This window comes from Morchella importuna (assembly GCF_003444635.1).
Source record: "Morchella importuna strain M04M26 chromosome Unknown Morimp01GS023, whole genome shotgun sequence".
Lineage (NCBI taxonomy): Eukaryota > Fungi > Ascomycota > Pezizomycetes > Pezizales > Morchellaceae > Morchella > Morchella importuna.
Window position 1 is genome coordinate 652,449 of NW_025763420.1, and position 17,752 is coordinate 670,200.

General features: G+C 44.9%; 9 protein-coding genes across 9 annotated transcripts; 4 read left to right on the forward strand and 5 right to left on the reverse strand.

Moving 5' to 3' along the window:
• Positions 1-12: 12 nt before the first annotated feature.
• LAJ45_07381 (uncharacterized protein) lies at positions 13-1,401 on the forward strand (the record flags this gene model as incomplete). Its single annotated transcript, XM_046116939.1, has 2 exons — positions 13-57; positions 109-1,401. 2 exons carry the CDS (start codon positions 13-15, stop codon positions 1,399-1,401), a joined length of 1,338 nt encoding a protein of 445 aa, XP_045969974.1.
• A 1,439-nt stretch (positions 1,402-2,840) lies between these two features.
• Positions 2,841-5,278, reverse strand: LAJ45_07382 (uncharacterized protein; the record flags this gene model as incomplete). The annotated part of the gene is made up of 7 exons (XM_046116940.1): positions 2,841-3,079; positions 3,200-3,352; positions 3,442-3,587; positions 3,673-3,956; positions 4,010-4,518; positions 4,575-4,886; positions 4,963-5,278. The coding sequence occupies 7 exons, from the start codon at positions 5,276-5,278 to the stop codon at positions 2,841-2,843; spliced, it is 1,959 nt and encodes a 652-aa protein (XP_045969975.1).
• Positions 5,279-5,504: 226 nt separating this feature from the next.
• LAJ45_07383 (uncharacterized protein) lies at positions 5,505-6,159 on the forward strand (the record flags this gene model as incomplete). The annotated part of the gene is made up of 3 exons (XM_046116941.1): positions 5,505-5,927; positions 5,987-6,088; positions 6,142-6,159. 3 exons carry the CDS (start codon positions 5,505-5,507, stop codon positions 6,157-6,159), a joined length of 543 nt encoding a protein of 180 aa, XP_045969976.1.
• A 254-nt stretch (positions 6,160-6,413) lies between these two features.
• On the reverse strand, positions 6,414-8,126 carry LAJ45_07384 (uncharacterized protein; the record flags this gene model as incomplete). The annotated part of the gene is made up of 5 exons (XM_046116942.1): positions 6,414-6,664; positions 6,722-7,404; positions 7,470-7,828; positions 7,941-8,009; positions 8,124-8,126. 5 exons carry the CDS (start codon positions 8,124-8,126, stop codon positions 6,414-6,416), a joined length of 1,365 nt encoding a protein of 454 aa, XP_045969977.1.
• Positions 8,127-9,119: 993 nt separating this feature from the next.
• On the reverse strand, positions 9,120-9,971 carry LAJ45_07385 (uncharacterized protein; the record flags this gene model as incomplete). The annotated part of the gene is made up of 2 exons (XM_046116943.1): positions 9,120-9,785; positions 9,846-9,971. The coding sequence occupies 2 exons, from the start codon at positions 9,969-9,971 to the stop codon at positions 9,120-9,122; spliced, it is 792 nt and encodes a 263-aa protein (XP_045969978.1).
• Positions 9,972-11,003: 1,032 nt separating this feature from the next.
• Positions 11,004-11,642, forward strand: LAJ45_07386 (uncharacterized protein; the record flags this gene model as incomplete). The annotated part of the gene is made up of 5 exons (XM_046116944.1): positions 11,004-11,040; positions 11,123-11,146; positions 11,230-11,345; positions 11,443-11,532; positions 11,622-11,642. The coding sequence occupies 5 exons, from the start codon at positions 11,004-11,006 to the stop codon at positions 11,640-11,642; spliced, it is 288 nt and encodes a 95-aa protein (XP_045969979.1).
• A 1,292-nt stretch (positions 11,643-12,934) lies between these two features.
• Positions 12,935-13,698, reverse strand: LAJ45_07387 (uncharacterized protein; the record flags this gene model as incomplete). Its single annotated transcript, XM_046116945.1, has 3 exons — positions 12,935-13,262; positions 13,322-13,597; positions 13,658-13,698. The coding sequence occupies 3 exons, from the start codon at positions 13,696-13,698 to the stop codon at positions 12,935-12,937; spliced, it is 645 nt and encodes a 214-aa protein (XP_045969980.1).
• A 170-nt stretch (positions 13,699-13,868) lies between these two features.
• Positions 13,869-15,398, forward strand: LAJ45_07388 (uncharacterized protein; the record flags this gene model as incomplete). The annotated part of the gene is made up of 3 exons (XM_046116946.1): positions 13,869-14,547; positions 14,613-14,886; positions 14,945-15,398. 3 exons carry the CDS (start codon positions 13,869-13,871, stop codon positions 15,396-15,398), a joined length of 1,407 nt encoding a protein of 468 aa, XP_045969981.1.
• A 386-nt stretch (positions 15,399-15,784) lies between these two features.
• LAJ45_07389 (uncharacterized protein) lies at positions 15,785-17,564 on the reverse strand (the record flags this gene model as incomplete). Its single annotated transcript, XM_046116947.1, has 4 exons — positions 15,785-16,027; positions 16,249-16,632; positions 16,868-16,979; positions 17,554-17,564. 4 exons carry the CDS (start codon positions 17,562-17,564, stop codon positions 15,785-15,787), a joined length of 750 nt encoding a protein of 249 aa, XP_045969982.1.
• Between the last annotated feature and the right edge of the window lie 188 nt (positions 17,565-17,752).

Sequence of the window (17,752 nt, forward strand, 5' to 3'; positions counted from 1 at the left end):
TCGTTGCCCAATATGAGTTTCTGGGATCACATGAAGTTGTGGGAGAAGATGTTGTTGGTTTGTTGCCTTATGCACTTTATAAATTGAAATCTGCTGACTTTGGTAAAGGTGTTGGCTGTTGGAATGTTTTTGACACTTCTTGCTGGATGCCTCAAATTAATATACAACAATTACAGAGTCAAGAAGCATACGAAGATCGCTGAGGCTAGAAAATCACACATAGAAAGTATTGGTGGTGGAACCGACCTCGTCAAGTCGAAGCAGGATGAGATTCCGTTTGGAATCAAGGCATTGGAGGCCGGTGTAGAGGTGGAAGGCATTTACATTTCACGGCCCAATACTCCTGCTCGCTACACTCAAAGCCAGGCTACCCTTGTAGGATCCGACGCAGCAAGCCAGAAGTCTCGCGGCCAGGGGCCTCCAAGCCCCAGATTTGCTCATGGAAATGGGTCTGGAAGCTCATCACCTGCACCCTCAATGAAAAGCGGACGACCAATAGTCTATCAACCCAGTCCTTATGTGCAGCTTCCCCCAGCAAGTTACGCCGGAATGTCTTCAGTGCGCTCAAGTGCATCCTCACTCAACGGTACACCGCCAATTACCCGACACTCATCGACTGAAAGGGTTCAACAGAATCACCGACCTTATTCCGAGAATGGGCAGGACTGGCAGGGAAAGTCTATTCCAACAGTCCCAGATGCGGATACCCTCGCAAAGTTGGAAGGACGACAGTCATCTGGTTACGATTATTCAAAGAGCGGCAAGCGGGGCTCAAGCCGAACTCCGAGCCCTCCTGAGAGTCAGGTTTCCCCAAGTCTTCCTTCAGTAGACGAGGATGGGCCGTCAGAAGAGTCATCGCGTGAATCTGATTCAAGTCTTGAGCGTCGCCAGCACCCTAGATATTCAAGACCGGGTGGGCTTTTGGCAACATATTCCTCACCTTCGCTCCCATCAGCATTGAATCGCCCTGTGTCTGAAACAACACAGGGAGATCTCTCGGCTCTTCATTCCCATCGCTTGTCTCATGCTGCTGAGGTTGGTCAGCTTTTACCGCGCAAACGGCAGTCAAACAACCCTGGCAGTGTCACCCCAACTGGTGAAGCAAGCCAGCCTTTTTATTCACAAGCCACATCTGACCCAGTATATGCCCTGGACATTGCAATTCCAAAGGGTGGACTTGACGGTCTTCACTATCCACAGCTACCCTCAATGGATTCCTTGCCGACGCGGAAAGATACTCCATTTGGTAGTGATAGCAACTGGCTTCCAGGATCAGAGCAAGGTGGACAAGTATTATCTAGCTCTGACTCGTCGTCAGAACGAAAACCTATAAAGGGCAAGGGAAAGAATCTGTTGAAAAAGGGTAAAGGGAAGGATGTGGATTTGGAGGCCCAGAGTTGAAATGGGAGTTGATTACTGTTTATGCGTTTCCTTTGTTTTTTTACGCTTCACGACTGGCTTTCTCATTTTCGACTTGATGGTATTCAAAGTCTGACTGTTGTGGCCCCCTATGGCACAGCATGCATGCATTTCTTTTTTCTCCACCTCTTTTTCTTCTTCCCTACTTCGCTCTCAATTTTACAGATGGCGTTCATTCATTTACATAGACACATAAGGGGAGGGTTGGGCGGTTCACTCATTTTACTGTAACGACATTTGGGATATTTCTTGCTTTTTATGGCTTTTTATGGCTTTTTTTTCTTTTTTTTTTTGTTCGTATTTGCCTCCTTTATGTTTGCTTGACATTACTACACGAGTAAAGGTAGGCGGTTTGTTTGAGGACTCGATCTTTTGTTGATTGAGCAAGCAGAACGGGATGGTTAGGCAAAGTGGATAAACCGTGAATCTTGGGTTGAGGTTGGAAAAAAAGTTATGAAATAGCGAATCGGGGATTATTATTTAGCACCCCTAATATCTAATTATCTGTCTACATATGCGTTTGTGTCCCCGTTTCTGACCTCATGAAATTCTGTATTGGGAAGTGCAAGACAAAGTGCGCCTGGCTCCATTACTACTTTCATCGGACGGATTTCGGCGTCTTGGTGGTCGCCCATAATTCGCTCTTTAGGTGCTCTGCTATATCTTGCATTGTGCTTTTGGGATCATCACAGATTTTTCTGAAATTTACAAATGTACCTCACGTGGGACTTGGGCTAGCTTTACTGACAATAAAGGCCTTTCAGTAAACCGCATTTACTTATTAGGAATTAGGAATTAGGAGTTGCGGTGACCCAGATACCAAAATTCATGTTCCTGGAATTGGGAACACGGGCCGAAAAGCTTGGCTTGGTTGCCTGCTGCAAAGACCCGTGCAAGGATACGGTGTGCTCCTCGTGCTACCTGCCGACTCAGTGCCGAGACATGGGGATCATGTCACTTACGTACTCAAATAGGCTAAGTTTGAGAAGCTGGGTTAACAAACGACAACAAAGATACAGTAGCGAATGAGAATGAGCACGAGGAATCGGTGAGCTCATCGAGGATGGTGTACTCTTGTGGTGCTTGTGGAGTACATACATCATGTATGTGATTCTCCCTTTTCTGATAATTTCTTTTTTTCTTTCTTTTTTGCTGGTTGACCTTCCACTCCCTCCTGAGGTGTCACCCTACAGCAAAATGGGATGAAATACGCAGGCCAAGTAGTAGGGCAACCCAACACGGCACGATCAATCCCTGACTTGACTACTGCGTGAACAGTTGTAAGTACACACCAGCCCAGTTCCTCATACGGACAACAGTCCATGTTTTAAGTATAGTACAGATGCTTCCCTAATCATTTCCCTATTATCCATCCAACCACCTCTGCCAAGGCTAAACACAGAGTGATATGTATATTTTTTTTACTCGAGGGCCTCAAGGATCACACTAGATCCTTTGTTTCCATCCTCAACTGCAGACTTCAGCCTCGCCATTGACTTCTTCTCTTTCAGCTCCTTGCGCAGATCAGATCCGTGCTCAAAGCCTTCTGTTTCAAGCAATCCAACCACAATGAACGACCCTGCTCCCGTTGCCCAGGAAAGAAGATGAGGCTTGATTTTGGGGTAAAGAAGATTGTGGAAATTAATTGGTGGCGTGACAACTGGAAAGATCCGGAATAGATTAGCATTTTTCTCCTGACTGAGGAGAGAACCGCGCAAGTAAAAAGATGAAGGATCAAGCAGTGGTCAGTAGGGTTATGGTTGGTGTAACAGTAACTTACCTTCAACCTTCTTTTCTTTAGGATTGTAGTGACCACCTGCTACAAGAGTCTTTAGCATTCTACCACCAAAAGCCGTGCCTACAATATGGCCTTCAGAGGTTGGATCGCCTGCTGCTTGTTCAGCAACTCTTTCTAGCGTTGAGGCTTTATCACCTGCAGGTGGAGACAAATCGGGTTAGCGTTGGCCACAGAAAAAGCTTAATTCGAGTATTTGCTAACGGAAAGGGCAGCATGTGGCTTACCAGTGGCGCCCAAAAGAACCTCAATGATAAATTGACACCCAAACGAGTTTGCACACAAATCTTCGGCGTTCCCGGTAATGCCCTCTATCAGAACAGGGGAAAAATGGTTCCTTAGTTCGGACTGGCGCGTTTCTGGGTCTTTCTTACTGCAGGTTAAAATGCCGCGTCAGCGAATGATTCTTCAGTGTATTCGACAGCTTGTTTAAGCGAGCATGCCGACTCTTTCCATACCTGGTCGTCTGGCGAAGCTCGTCAATCTCTTTGAGGAGAGGAAGTGCTGAGGGCGGGAGAAGTCTAGGTTTGCGTCCGGCAAAAGGATATAGAACGGCGATCCGACCGAACTTGTCAATTGCAAGATTATTGAAGTTTGACTGGAACTCAGGCAGTAGGGACTTGGCCACAAGGACAGTATCGTCCACAGTTTCGAATACTGCTACAAGGACAAGGAAAGCTACTTCGCTTGTAGCAAGTTGCACAGTGACTGGTTTGAGTTGTTTTATCATCACTTTTCGGTCCTGCTTAATGTTAATATTTGTTTGTACTCTTGTAAATGAGCTATCTTCCATACCTTTGCAGTTCCCAGCGCTAAACATCGCATAACAACCTGAGTGCCATCTTTTGTAAAGGCAATATCATGTACGTGTTCCTTTACTAGCTCAATGAACTCGGTTACTTCTGGGGTACCAATCTTAGCGTTGGAAATATACTCCAACATGGCTTTATGAACGATTGTGAAAAACACAGCGCCCTTCTCTACCACGCCAGAGATAAGGTCAAATAGAGACTTCATAATGATGGCCCTCTTATCAGGCATTTTCTCAAGAATATCCTTCAATGATGTCGTAGCATCTTTTTCGTCTTTGAAAATAGCAAATTCAACGCCATAAAACTCGCGGAGAAGCATTGCTTTTTGTGCTGGGGTGGCATATTCCCGGAAGCAATCTTCGATGACAAAAGATGCTTCACGATGTTTGATCAACTTTCGCACGCTTCCGTAGAACTCTTCTACAACCATTTTCTTCATTTCGGGGGAACCGTAATGCATGAGCTTAACAACCATGTATTTTCCGTAGCTGCCTAAATCATAAAAGTCAATAATTGTGTTTCTCTGGGTGAAGACATTAGCGTCTTACTTTGCGCCAAAGCGACATATGTCCCTTTCAGCTCAAGTGTGATATTTTCCTTTGTCTTTTTGTCACCGTATTTCAATGCGGTCTGTACAATCCGGGATGCATCGTGCTTGAAGACCAGCTCTTTAACGTTTCCTTTGATTAGTTTTGACAACTCTTCAATGAGCCCCTTTCGCTCGGCAGCAGGCAATTGTCGTCTTCTAATCTGTTCCCATATTTTTTTCCCTCTGATGAGGATGTTTCCAAGTGGCTTTGCTTGCTTTCGTTCTGCTGCAAGACGTTTCTGCTCTGCATGCGCTTCTTTGGATTTTGAAGCTGCCGAACGATGAACAATTACATTAGTTTCCACCTAAGTAATTCCAGCCTAACAAGATATTCATAAACCACTTACATCCAGTTCCAGCCTCGGCGCTCCCGTCTACTTTCCCTTCAGTGTTCATTTTGTCACCTTCCTCGTCACCTTCCTCATCTTCTTCCTCTGCCCCACTCCCGTCATCCTTGATGCCCACGAGCGCATCGTCATCGTCCAATTCGTCGCTATCGGACTCCACGTTTAATACCGGCTTTGATTTTGGCGCAGCAGCAAGTTCCTTTTTGCTCTTCTTAGTTTCACCATCTTTAGAGTTATTTTTTGTAAATTCTTTCCCGTATTTAGGCTTCTTACTGGCCACGGGGTAGTTATCTTGTTTCCGTTTTGGTGCCGCCATTGTGTATCGTCTAGCGTAGTGGATGTAATAGAATTCTACCCAAAAATTCCACTGTAGCACCGCAAACCAACTGGGAAAATTTCAAGCCAAGTCTTAACCCGGCCTTTTAGTTACCCTGTCCACACAGAGCCGCAAAAAGCTTCAACTAAAGTTTTCCTAAGAAAAGAAAAAACCTCCACGACAGACGACGACCCACCAAAAAGTCGCTCACCCCCCAAATATCAAAATGCGTCCTCTCACTGATACAGAAACTGAACGCCTCTTTGAGAAGCTTGCAAATTATATCGGCCGTAATATCACCCACTTGATTGACCGACCAGATGACCCTCACTGCTTCCGCATCCAGAAGGACCGGGTTTATTATGTCCGTGAATCAATTGCAAAGCTAGCCACCTCTGTCGCTCGCGACTCCCTCCTCTCTCTTGGAACCTGTTTAGGAAAATTCACAAAGACCGGAAAATTCAAACTTCATATCACAGCGTTAAACCATATTGCGGAACATGCGAAATACAAGGTCTGGGTGAAGCCCAATGGAGAGATGCCCTTTCTGTACGGGAACAATGTTGTCAAGGCACATGTTGGTAGGATTAGTGAGGATACACCGGAGCACCAGGGAGTTATTGTCTACTCAATGAATGATACACCGTTGGTTTGTTTTTCCTGACTCTCTTTTCGGGGGTGGGTTTGAGGTGCTGATTACGGTTGTAGGGGTTCGGAGTAACTGCAAGATCGACTGCCGAAGTTAGAAGGCTTGATCCTACTGGCATTACGACCTTTAGGCAAGCAGATGTTGGAGAATACCTTAGAGACGTATGCATCCAGTTCAAGTTCCGTATATATATCCTATCCCTAACATTTCGCAGGAAGATACATTGTTTTAAATTCGAAACCTTGGAGGTTAAACTTTTGCAATGGATGTTCATGGCGTTCTATCATTTATGGGTTACCTTGTAAATAATATCATTCGGAGAAAAACTACAATCAAGAGAGCCCAGAAATTTCGTATTTCATGGGGAAAAAACTAGGATCTAAATCCTTGGTATGGGAAAGAGTGCTATGATACACAACAATGAAAAGAATGAATTAATCGTCATCAGATCCTCATATTTGTACTTAGACGCCTAACTAAAAACGCCTACAAGTACAAACCTTCCGGCTCACTCTCATTCTTGGTCTTCAAGACTCTTTCCCTAGCAGTCCTGAAATCCGCCATTTGTACCCTCATTCTCCTCTCCCTCAGCGCGAGTAGACCAGCCTCAGTACAAATTGCTTTGATATCAGCACCAGAAAGGTCATCCTTCTGATTGATAAACTCTTCAAGATCTACATCACTACTGAGGGACATTTTTGAGGTGTGGAGTGTAAAAATCTTTCGTTTTGTGTTTTCTGTAGCTAGACATTAGTGGTTTTCTTGTCATTCACTCCTTGTGAAGGCGAACTTACGATCTGGATTCTCAAATAAAATCTTACGATCAATCCGTCCAGGCCTAATCAATGCAGGATCTAGGGTCTCGATCTTGTTTGTGGCCATGATAACCTTGACATCACCCCTGTCATCGAAACCGTCCAATTGATTTAGAAGTTCCAGCATGGTCCTCTGTACTTCCCTCTCACCCCCACTTGTTGAATCATAACGTTTAGTACCGATAGCATCAATTTCATCGATGAATACGATACTAGGCGCGTGCTCAGCAGCGACCTGGAAAATTTGACGACAGAGACGAGGTCCATCACCGAGGTATTTCTGAATAAGCTCAGAACCAACGATACGTAAGAAAGTGGCAGATGTTTGATTTGCTACGGCTTTGGCGAGAAGGGTTTTTCCGGTTCCGGGGGCTCCGTATAGAATGACACCCTTTGGAGGCTTGATGCCCATTTCTTCATACAGCTCAGGGTGTAGTAGGGGTAGCTCGACAGCTTCACGGACCTCCTGGATCTGGGTTTCTAGACCACCAATATCTGCATACGATTCTGTCGGGGCTTTATCAAGCTTCATAACTGAAATCAAAGGATCCGACTCTTCTGTAAGGACACCGACAATTGAGACGGTCTTGTGGTGAAGAAGAACAGAACAGCCAGGTTCTAGAAGGTCCTTATCGACAAAGGACATGATAGAGACGTAGTATCTATTTACCCGTTAGTGTGTCTTGCACTCTATCAAAACTGTATCACTACGAAGGAAGCATCGTACTCAGGCCCGGTCGCGGAGGAAACAATTGCATGATCGTCATCAATCATTTCCTCCAAGTTCCCTACACCCATAGGGCTTCCCCGCATATCGTCAACACGACTTCGTTCCTCCTCTTGCCTCTGCTCTAAGCCTCCCTTCTCACCCTTATTCCGGCGCAGCTGCTCCTGGTTCTGTACAAACTCCTCCTCGAGAAGCAAGTGATCCTTAATACGTTCCATCCGTAATAATTTTAGTTTACACCGTGCATTTGGAAACACTGTTGGAAGCTTGCTAGCAGCATCGGGACCGGCGGCGGCGCGGCGTTTGCGACGGCCAACACGGGTGGTTGGTGGCGGAGGCTCGTACTTTGGCTTTTCCTTCTGTTAAATTATTAGCTTATTTTATCTGATGGTAAATAGCAACTTGATGGAACTCTAGTGATGAAACCCGGGGGTGGGAGCGGCGGTTGTAGATGAGGAGATGGATAATTACTTTCTTGTCCTGCGACTTATCGTTTTGGTCCCCGGAAGGAGGACCACCCATGCCAGACTGTGCACTACCCTATATCGAAGATACATGTTAATCTCTTGAGCTTCTAGCTATCTTAAAACCTTGATGTAGCTGATAACACCGATTTCAGGTAATATCTGATACCAACTCTTCTAGGTTACCTACCATATTAAATGTCTTCTTTGGTTTGCTTTAGGAATGACAATAGGATGTTTGTATGTAAAAAGGGATAGCTTCTGATGATGGATTGATGGAGGTCGCCGATGGAGATCAGATTCAAGGATGTCACAGAGATGATGATGATGGAGGGAGGAGTGAACGAGGGCGTTAATCACTAATGGCCCGATAGCCCTGTGCCCTAAATATAATGGTTGGTCAGCCAGCCCGGGTAACCACTTTACTCATAGAAGATCACTCGCAGCTCTTGCATGTTAACGCTGTTACCTATAATACATGTATCTATTTACATACAACGTCCGAATAGGCTATGACATCCAAAGTCGCTGTACTTGTTGTTGTTGATTTACTCACATCTAAGTATTAATATTGTACATATCTTAGTGCTCTCCAGTGTGAAAAAAGTTTGTATATGGGCCACTGACCCGCAACTATATACACGTACTCTTTTGGTCCTTCAATTAAGTTCCGACCGAATTTGGCGATTTGTTCCCGTGAAACAAAAACCAACGTATACAACTCCCTGGGTTCACAGGGCTCGACTAATTAAAGCCTATAGCTAGTCTTGATGTTAGGTTCTAACTCTATCTTCATGTAGTTGCAGATTTCATCGAAATAATACTCTTCCGGTTAATATTTTTCCAAGACCGTGTCAGGATCAAATATATCTAGATCTCTCCTAACCAGTGCTAGGCTAGCTAGGCAATTCCTAATTTCAGATCTAAAAAATATTTTTAAGCTTAATAATATATATCCACTCCGCTGAGATATAACTAGGCAGCAAGTCAAAGGATACTCATGTATTAACATAGTAAATCGAGAAACGCGTGGGATAATAAAAGAAGTATTTTCAATAACTCTTTTAGTATAATGTTATCTTTGCTTCGTCAATCTATCACAAGGTCGCCATTTTATATAATTTCTCGATATATAAACAATAATTCTCTCACAGATGAAATTCACATGGTAAACACACCTAGGTTTTTACCTTCCCATCCATCCTCCATCAACAACCAAACACTCCCCACTTACATATCCACTTGCTTTCTCGGATGCCAAAAACACTACTGGTCCTTTAAAATCCTCCGGACTGCCCCACCTTCCGGCCGGAATACGGTCCATAATTTGCTTCGCTCTAGTCTCATCGCTAATCAACGCCTTGTTCATATCCGTCGCAATATATCCTGGCGCAATGCAGTTGACGCCAATTCCTCTGCCAGCCCATTCGTTACTGAGCGCCTTTGTCAGTTGTAGCACACCGCCTTTCGAAGCAGAGTATGCTGGAACTGTTAGTCCTCCCTGGAAGGAGAGAAGAGATGCAACATTTATGATGCGTCCTCTCAAAGGAGGTAAGTCACTAAGCCAGTAATTCCCAATATCACGGCAAAGAACGAAGACCGTAGAAAGATTGGTTTGCAGAACTTCATTCCAATCGTCCTCTGGGAACTTATGAGAAGGATGGCGACGTTGGATGCCGGCGCTATTCAACAGAATGTCTATACGTCTGTTGGGAAGCTTTGAGGGATCGGCTACAAGAGTCGGAATAAGTGCAGCAACAGATTCCGCTGAGGATAGGTCGGCGGTGACGATATTGCAAGATTTACCGAGTGCTCTAATAGCCGATTGAGTCGTCGTATTTGAAGTATCCCTCTACAATAGGATTCGATGTTAATTGGATGAAATAAAAGTATATTTAGACGAGAGACCCACCTGTACAAGAATAATATCAGCGCCAGCTTCAGCTAGCGCAAGGGCCATAGCTTGGCCAATACCACGGGTGCCGCCAGTGCACAGGGCAGTTTTCCCCGTGAGGTCAAAAGGTGAGCTAGAAGACATCGAGTGAGAGTTGATTGGGGTGAATCTTAACGAAGATGTTTAATTTATTATCCATTTAAGAATGCGAGGGGTGTGCGGGGAATACGGTTCCTCGGGATAATATCGCGGTGCCGAAACCCTAACCCTGAGTGTGCATGGCCATATGGGGAGCTTCAGTATCGTTTGGTAGATACATGTAGTAACGAGAACTAAGTGCTCCGGTCGATTCGGTTGAATACATGTATACTAGTGGCCTTGGAATATATATAAAAAAGTAGGTACATCATGTATGTGATCCTAGAAACAATTCAAATGACTTCACACACACATCATGTATGTGATGCCACGAAGCTCTTACAGACATCTAATATTGATCATGATAGATAGACGACTTCCCTAGCCACCCGAACACCCCCTCACCTAAACAGTCAACGTTAAAAAAGAATAGATCTTCGTTGTAACCGGTTTTTATACCAACCATACTCGACTGTTCGGGTGAGGGGGGTGTTCGGGTGGCTAGGGAAGTCGTCTATATTCTAAGGTGTAATATTTTCTTAAATCCGTGGAATAATTATAAGTATTGTAGTTACATACTTGTATGTATATACATGTATGTGTATGTATTTACATGTAGCTATTGACCGTTATGTAAGATGAATATGTATACATGTATACGTATGATCGAGAAGGAATATAGATGAACAAATGACGAGTAATCTCTCATGATAGTACATAAATGCAGCCCGAGTCTTTGACTTTTGCACATTATATTGTGAATTACTACATGTACCCGTAAATTCATGACGTTTCCGAACACGACTGCTATTGCATACCATACAAAAAGCGCCAAATCCATCTTTTTGTATGTCATGCAATATTGGTTGTGTTCGGAAACGCTATGAAATTACGAGTAATTAGATCAAATATCGTAACTATCTGACCGGTTCTCATTCACTGCGTTCGTTAAGTGCTGTCTGTAGATTCTCACATGCAGTTTATAATTTACCTAATCGCGCTGCGGGGTAGTTCATTTCTGAATGCATTTCAGCTGACATGCCAGTTGTCGAGAATTGGAAAAGAGCGCTAACGGGTGCGATAAAATCGTATAAATTCATGATCAGTCAAGGATCTAACGAAGTCATCGATCTTACGATTTCAACTCGAAAGTCAAGAGACGCAATTATACTACAACACTGGTAAGTAAAGATATTGACATACTATAAGTACATTCGAAATTAGAATACCTATCAATCAGCTGATCATGGTGGAATGGGAGCAGACAACGATTCAAAACTACAAATGGAAAACCTAGCAACACTATACCTAGTGGACAATAGGGGCAACACAAAGGGACGAGGGATGATTTGTCCTTTGGAGCATATAGACACTTACGAAGTATGTGAGACTTTCACAATTTGAGCTTTTATATATGTCATATACACTGGCAGGACTAGAGAGTCATTGTTAACCATTGAGTGAACTCTGAATACAGAAGCTTGCCTCAACGCTGACCCTACTTTTCCCAGAGGACGCGGCTAGGGCGGGAGATTTGAAGTTTCAGGTTATGACAAATGACCGTCTGGTAATCCACCAGCAGTTTTGGGACGAGGTTGCTGCTGTTTGCACCCCTAAAGTGTTTTACTGCGATTTTAATGAACCGGAAAAAACAAGTTGTTGAACCAGGGAATTTAAGGGACACAATTTTCATGGGCGATCTATGTAAACAATGGACATATACATTAGCTACATGTACTTTCGAACAATCGTATTTCAATGTCTCGGTCTCTCTTGGTTTGGTCCGCGTGGGCTATATGTACCTTAGCGTCGAACCGCATACAATTATAAGCCTTATTCAGCCGGCTTATCCAGAACGTAGGCTCACAATAGCCTTATCAGTACAAAAAGGTTCAGGTAAGTGCTATTTAAGCATGTTTTAAGGATGAAATAACGTTTTCGACCCAGTACTGTGTCAGACCTAGAAGTGTGTCGCATGGCAACGGCACCAAAACCAGACACAAAGCCCCCAAAAAGAAAGAAGACCCCATAACACCATAATAGAGGATAATCCATCTGGAAACCATCCTAATCCGTGTGCTTTTAAATGGAATTCATTTGTTAAAAATCTGGCAGTAAATATCTCAAGAGATGGTGGAGATAGCTTCGGCAACAGAAATCCCCGTACAAATTTGTATGGGATTGACACTCTTCTATGTCTGACACAGAACCCGGTCTAAAACGTTAAGGCTTAAAAAAGGGTTTTTGTACTGATAAGGCTATTGTGAGCCTACGTTCTGGATAAGCCGACTGAATAAGGCTTATAATTGTATGCGGTTCGACGCTAAGGTATATAGGTATAATTATGTACATGTAATCAGTAGATACGAAGAGTTATCCTTTGCGCATGAGCCTTAGCTCATTATTATAACTCATGTCCATGGATAGTGAAGAATTGATTGGTTACTGTCTACAATCTTGACAAGGGGGATTAATTTATCAAAGGAAGTACTTACATACATGTACTTTAACTAAAGCTTGCGAGCAGCTTGTTGCACGCGAATTACTAAACCAACGTTCGATCGTACAGTGTCGAATACCAACAGGTCAAAACGGAGCTTATAGGGGGCCAAACTCCGCTTCAGCGGGCTTTTTGTTAGGCTTTGGCCCTTAGAGAAAACTCTTTTGTCTTGTTGCCAAACGGGCCCGGCCCTAAATGAGGAAATTTCATAGTGAATAGAGTATAAAGATAAAACTGCGAATTGATTGATGTAGTTACATATAAACGTGGAAGGTGAGGTCGATCTAAGATTAAAACCTTTACATGCCAGGTCATAAACAATGAATACCTGGTAATGGTTTCAATTCATCCCCTGGTTTGAGTATTATTCGGAAACAGATAACTTTTTAGAATTGAAACCCCGATAATATTGTACATGCAAACAATTTAAGAACTATACAACCAGCTCATTATATCGTTAGACCCAATTTTACCTCTTCTTGACACCAGCACCCTTCGGAGCCCATACTTTTCCACCAGTAACAGCCCTCTTCTCATTCTTCTTCATTTGCCTCTCATTTTTCTTGATTCTTTCTATCCTCTCTGCACGGCTCAGAGATCTTGGGTCCACATCCTCCTCCTCGCCGGTCCTCTTTTTCTGCTTCTTCTCATCGACTTCAACGATCCAGTCCCCTTCGCCATCCTTGTTTTTACCCTTGTAGCCCCATTTAGGAACCCATTCGCCCTTCTCCTCGTCGTAGACGAGCTTGCCATCCTTCTCTTTGGCCTTGATGCCCTTCTTCTTGGCGAATAGCTCCCTGTAGCATGGTCAGCAATTGACTTCGAAGATTGGCGGAAATGAGGAAAGTCAGCATACCACTTCGTGGGCTCCTTCGCCTTTGGAATCGGCTTCTCTCTGGGCAGTGGCGTCACTGGTTCCGGTAGCTCAGCGTATACGCCATCAGGAGTGCTCTTTAGCGTAATCGTGGTTAAGACCTGGTTGATGAGCGCTTGTGCACCGTCACGAGCTGCTTCCTGGAGACATTGCTCAAGGGATTCTTTATAGGCTGCAGGATCGAGGGGGTTGGTATCGAAAGCGCAGAGATTGCCCATGTCGAATTCAAGAGGAATCGGCTTCTCTACCAGAACAGGTCTGTGCTGTAGTGTTAGTAGCCATACTCTTAAAAAGAAGAATGATAGAGTTGAGACATACAATCTCTCCATTTTGGTATCTATTTCCATTGCTGTAGGCATTGTAGATGACACCGACCGCTGATTTGTTTACAGGAAGAGAAAGAATATCTGTATCCCAGAGCCTCAAAGAAAAAAAACGCCCACTCCGCGACAGGGTAACTAAGGATGCACAACCACCCACCAGACTCTTCCCACCCCACTACCAGGGCAATCTCAGTACCACTACCGCAATGGTCCTCCTACCGCTCTCGCTCCGCTGTCTGGGGGCTCCCCGACTCCCGCTCGTTCTGCGCCCTCTTCCGCGAGTCTTCCCGACCTCTGGAGCCGCCGCTTCATTCACCACTTCCTCTACCCTACTGGCAAACCCCCCAAAAAAGGCCAACCCTCAGAAAGGTGGTAACGTTAAAAACCTCAAGGCGATCGCCGCTAAGCAGCGCGCATCGTCCAACAAGTTCCAGCATAAGCGAAAAAAAAGGGATATTCCGGAAAGGAAGCGACAATACCTAGACGGCCAACGCAAGATCATCAAGAACACCATCGTCCTTAGCAATACCAATGCACCGGCGATTACCCTTCCAGAGATGGCAAAGGAGCTAGCGGGAAATCCAGAGACCGAGAATACGGTGTTCGAGATCCCTGGATCTGTGGTAGATAAATTGCGACACATTGAAGCCTTTAAGACAGGACAGCACTGGCCGTATTTCCAGAAACCGGGGACATTGGTTAGGAAGGAGAGCACGGAGATCGGCGCGATGATTAATGCGGTCAATGAGGCCCGTCTCAATAAAACTGAACTACACGAGCGTCGTATCTTGGATGGTGTCAAGGGGAGTGGGAGAAGTATCTTACTAGCACAAGCAATGGCATGGGCCTTCCAGAGTGATTGGGTCGTCATTTCCATTCCAAACTGTATCTCCTCTTTCTCCTTCTCCCTACATGCGCATAGAAGTGTGCAGTTATTAATACCCCCGTAGCTTTGGACCTAGTACTCGGGCATACAGAATACGAATATGATACACACTGGAACGTGTGGGTTCAGAAAGAATACACAGCAGCCCTCCTGCAGCGTATCCACAAGGCCAACGCTCCATTGCTGAAAAATCTTAAATCTACCACGCCTCATAGAGTTGGTAAAACCGAGAAGACATTCCAAACGCTTCTTAAACTCGTTGACGCTGGCATTGAAGATTCAACAGTGTCGCATGACATCTTCATGGCACTAATCGCCGAGCTATCAATGACTGACCGGTACTCCCCCGAGCTATATTTATCTCTGAAGATTCAACTAAGTTATTCCTATTTGCAGTCCTCCTGTTCTCTTTGCCCTCGACAATCTTAGCCTCATCTCCCGTCTCAGTGAGAATCGCGACACGGGCTTTGCGAAAATCCACGCACACGACCTTGGTATTCCAAACATCTTCCTTTCATACCTTAATGGGACTAAGGACTTCCCTCGGGGTCTCACTATTGCCGCAACTGCTCCCTCCCCACGCACCCCCGACCTTACACTCGCACTAAAAGGCGAGAAGCCCGGTCCTTGGGACAAAACCGATGAGCGTATTGCGCCAAGTATAAAAGGTGCGAAGGTTGTTAAATGTGATCCTTTAAGAAAGGAAGAGGTCAAGACTTTGATGGATTGGTACACCGCGGGCGGAATATATAAGAGTGCAGTGACACTGGAGACCGTGGCGGAGAGTTACGCGTTGAGCAATGGAAATCCCGCAGAGCTATTTAAGGGATGTTTGAGGCTGAAGTATTAGCGAGTAGGAATCATTGTAGTATAGTTAGGGTCAGGATATCGGATTGTAGATATTTGAGGTTTTACAGAGTAGAGCTTTTCACTCCGGCTAGCCATAAGCGATGACTCGAGTGATGAGTGATGATTAAACCGAGTGACCATTCAAGGTGCACCTGCAGGACGACTCGGCATGGAAATGGCGTCCTCCGGTGGTAGACGGATGGGATATGGAACAATTAATTACACTCTGTTACAATTTACAATTCTCGATCGAGCAGTTAAGATCACTTTCGGACGATCACTGCCAGTGAAAAAGAAAAACGCCATCCCATTTCCACACAAATTGAAACAAAAAAAAACTTTTGCCTTGAACATAGTTTATTTAACACCAAATCCCTAACATCCAACTTAGTTCATCTTACGGATCAGACCGTTGATGAACTGTTCACGGTCACCAAGGTCACCACCCTCAACGAAGTGCTGGAACTTGCGAGCCCTAAATCCACCGGTGGGAGAAGAGAGCTTAAATGGCCACAAGAAGTTGGAGGCCTGCTTGAAGTTGGGGCCGACAGTGAAAATCTCGTGGATGAGGTCCTCAATGGAGATGATACCGTATTGACCGAGGGACTCCTCAATGAGCTTGTTGTCGGTCTAAGGAGTGTTAGTGGGGAGTTTACTAGTGCTATAGAGCTGTGGGTATACGAAGAGGGGTATGGGAGGGCTCAGAAGGAAGGCAACGGAAAATATCCACATGGTTTGCGCTCTTGGACATATATAGTGATTTACATCCGAAATTCTTCATCATCGGGGCAGAATTGGGGCAAGTAAAACAAAGGCTGAGTGCTTTGGGTTATAATAAAAAGGGCACATACCAAAGCAATTCTCTGGCGATCGATCTTCCCGTATCCACGCTTGTAGATAAGCTCACGAACGCTCTTGAGGTTAGGTTCACCATAGGCGATCCAGGGCTCAACAACGCGCAGCATCTCAAGAGTGGCCTTGGTAAGGCGGACGAAGACACCGTTGTTGATCTGGAGAAGACGAAGCAACTGGAGGATCTTGCGGGGCTTGGGAGCAATCTTGTTGATACCCTTGATACGGACAACAAAGACAAGCTTGGCCTGGGCTGGGACGTAGAAGGAGCCATCGATCTTGGCCTGGCGAGAGACACGGATCTTCTCGCGCTCAGCGTCACGGTACTCCTTCACGTACTTCTCAGCGCGCTGGAAGATGGTAGCGCGCTTCTCCTTGTTGGCCTGAGCGTTCCCAAAAGCACATGTTAGCAGAGCTCAGCAACGACATACTAAAAGAAATTCACGGATGGTCAAAAACAACAATGTTTCATATTTATTCTCAGTCCCGAAAGATGGTTAACAATGACAGCATCGCCGGTGAGGCTAGTCTTCATGTTTGGTTGGTATCATCATCAAATGCCCTCCTCTTATCCACCTCTTGCAATGAAAAAAGAAAATGGATGATGGATGAACAAACCTTCTTACGGGCCGCGGCCTCAGAGGCACGCTCCTCAGTGGTCTTCTCATTAGCCTTGCGCTTCTTGAGAAGGGTCTCGGGGACGAGAATCTGGTCTTGAGTGGGAACAGTCCTGTTAATCCCACGCAATAAAAACGAGCAAAACATCAGTATGGCCATTTCCGCGAAAAGAAAAGGATTGTGAAGTCAAGACAGCGCCGAGTATAGGTAACGGGAAGACGGATTCCCATGCTATCTCATGAAGCTAAAATCTAACTCGACTATAATTTATTTGATTGGTAAAGATGACCATCCCAGCCACAGCTCCTCGACATACCGTAAGTATGGGCAAAGAGGTGGAATTCTGGGATCTGCAAGCTTATCCAACAAGACCCCAAAGTATAACCAAGGGAGCGTAACATGTACAGGCAAATCAACCCCCTACCATCGCTTGCAATGTGTAGTAGAAGTATCAAATGCAAGACAGTATGGATTTAAGGGAGAAAGGTCTTTTCAAACAATTTCAACCCCAAGACCCCGATATTCATTTAATTGATTATTTCTTGCTAAAGAAAATAAAAAATTCTTTAGAATACCAGGAGAAGAGAAGATCGAGCTGGCCTGTCTTCACATGGAAAAGACAAGCCCAGCGAGCGGGGGCCATATCGCGCGTCTATGGAAATAATGACAATGGGGGGGTTGCATACGCGTTAGGCATTTTGACCGTGAGGGGTGTTGTCGATGGGTGTTTGGTGATGGGTAGTTATCGTTGACGTTGTGGTATGTTTAACCTTCACTTAAGGGAAATTCGATAATAGGAATTTTTCTTGTGGGCGTTGGAACGGAGGACTGTGGATATCAGGGTTCAGCCCTGTGGCTTGACTTGTTGATTGGATACTTGAAGTG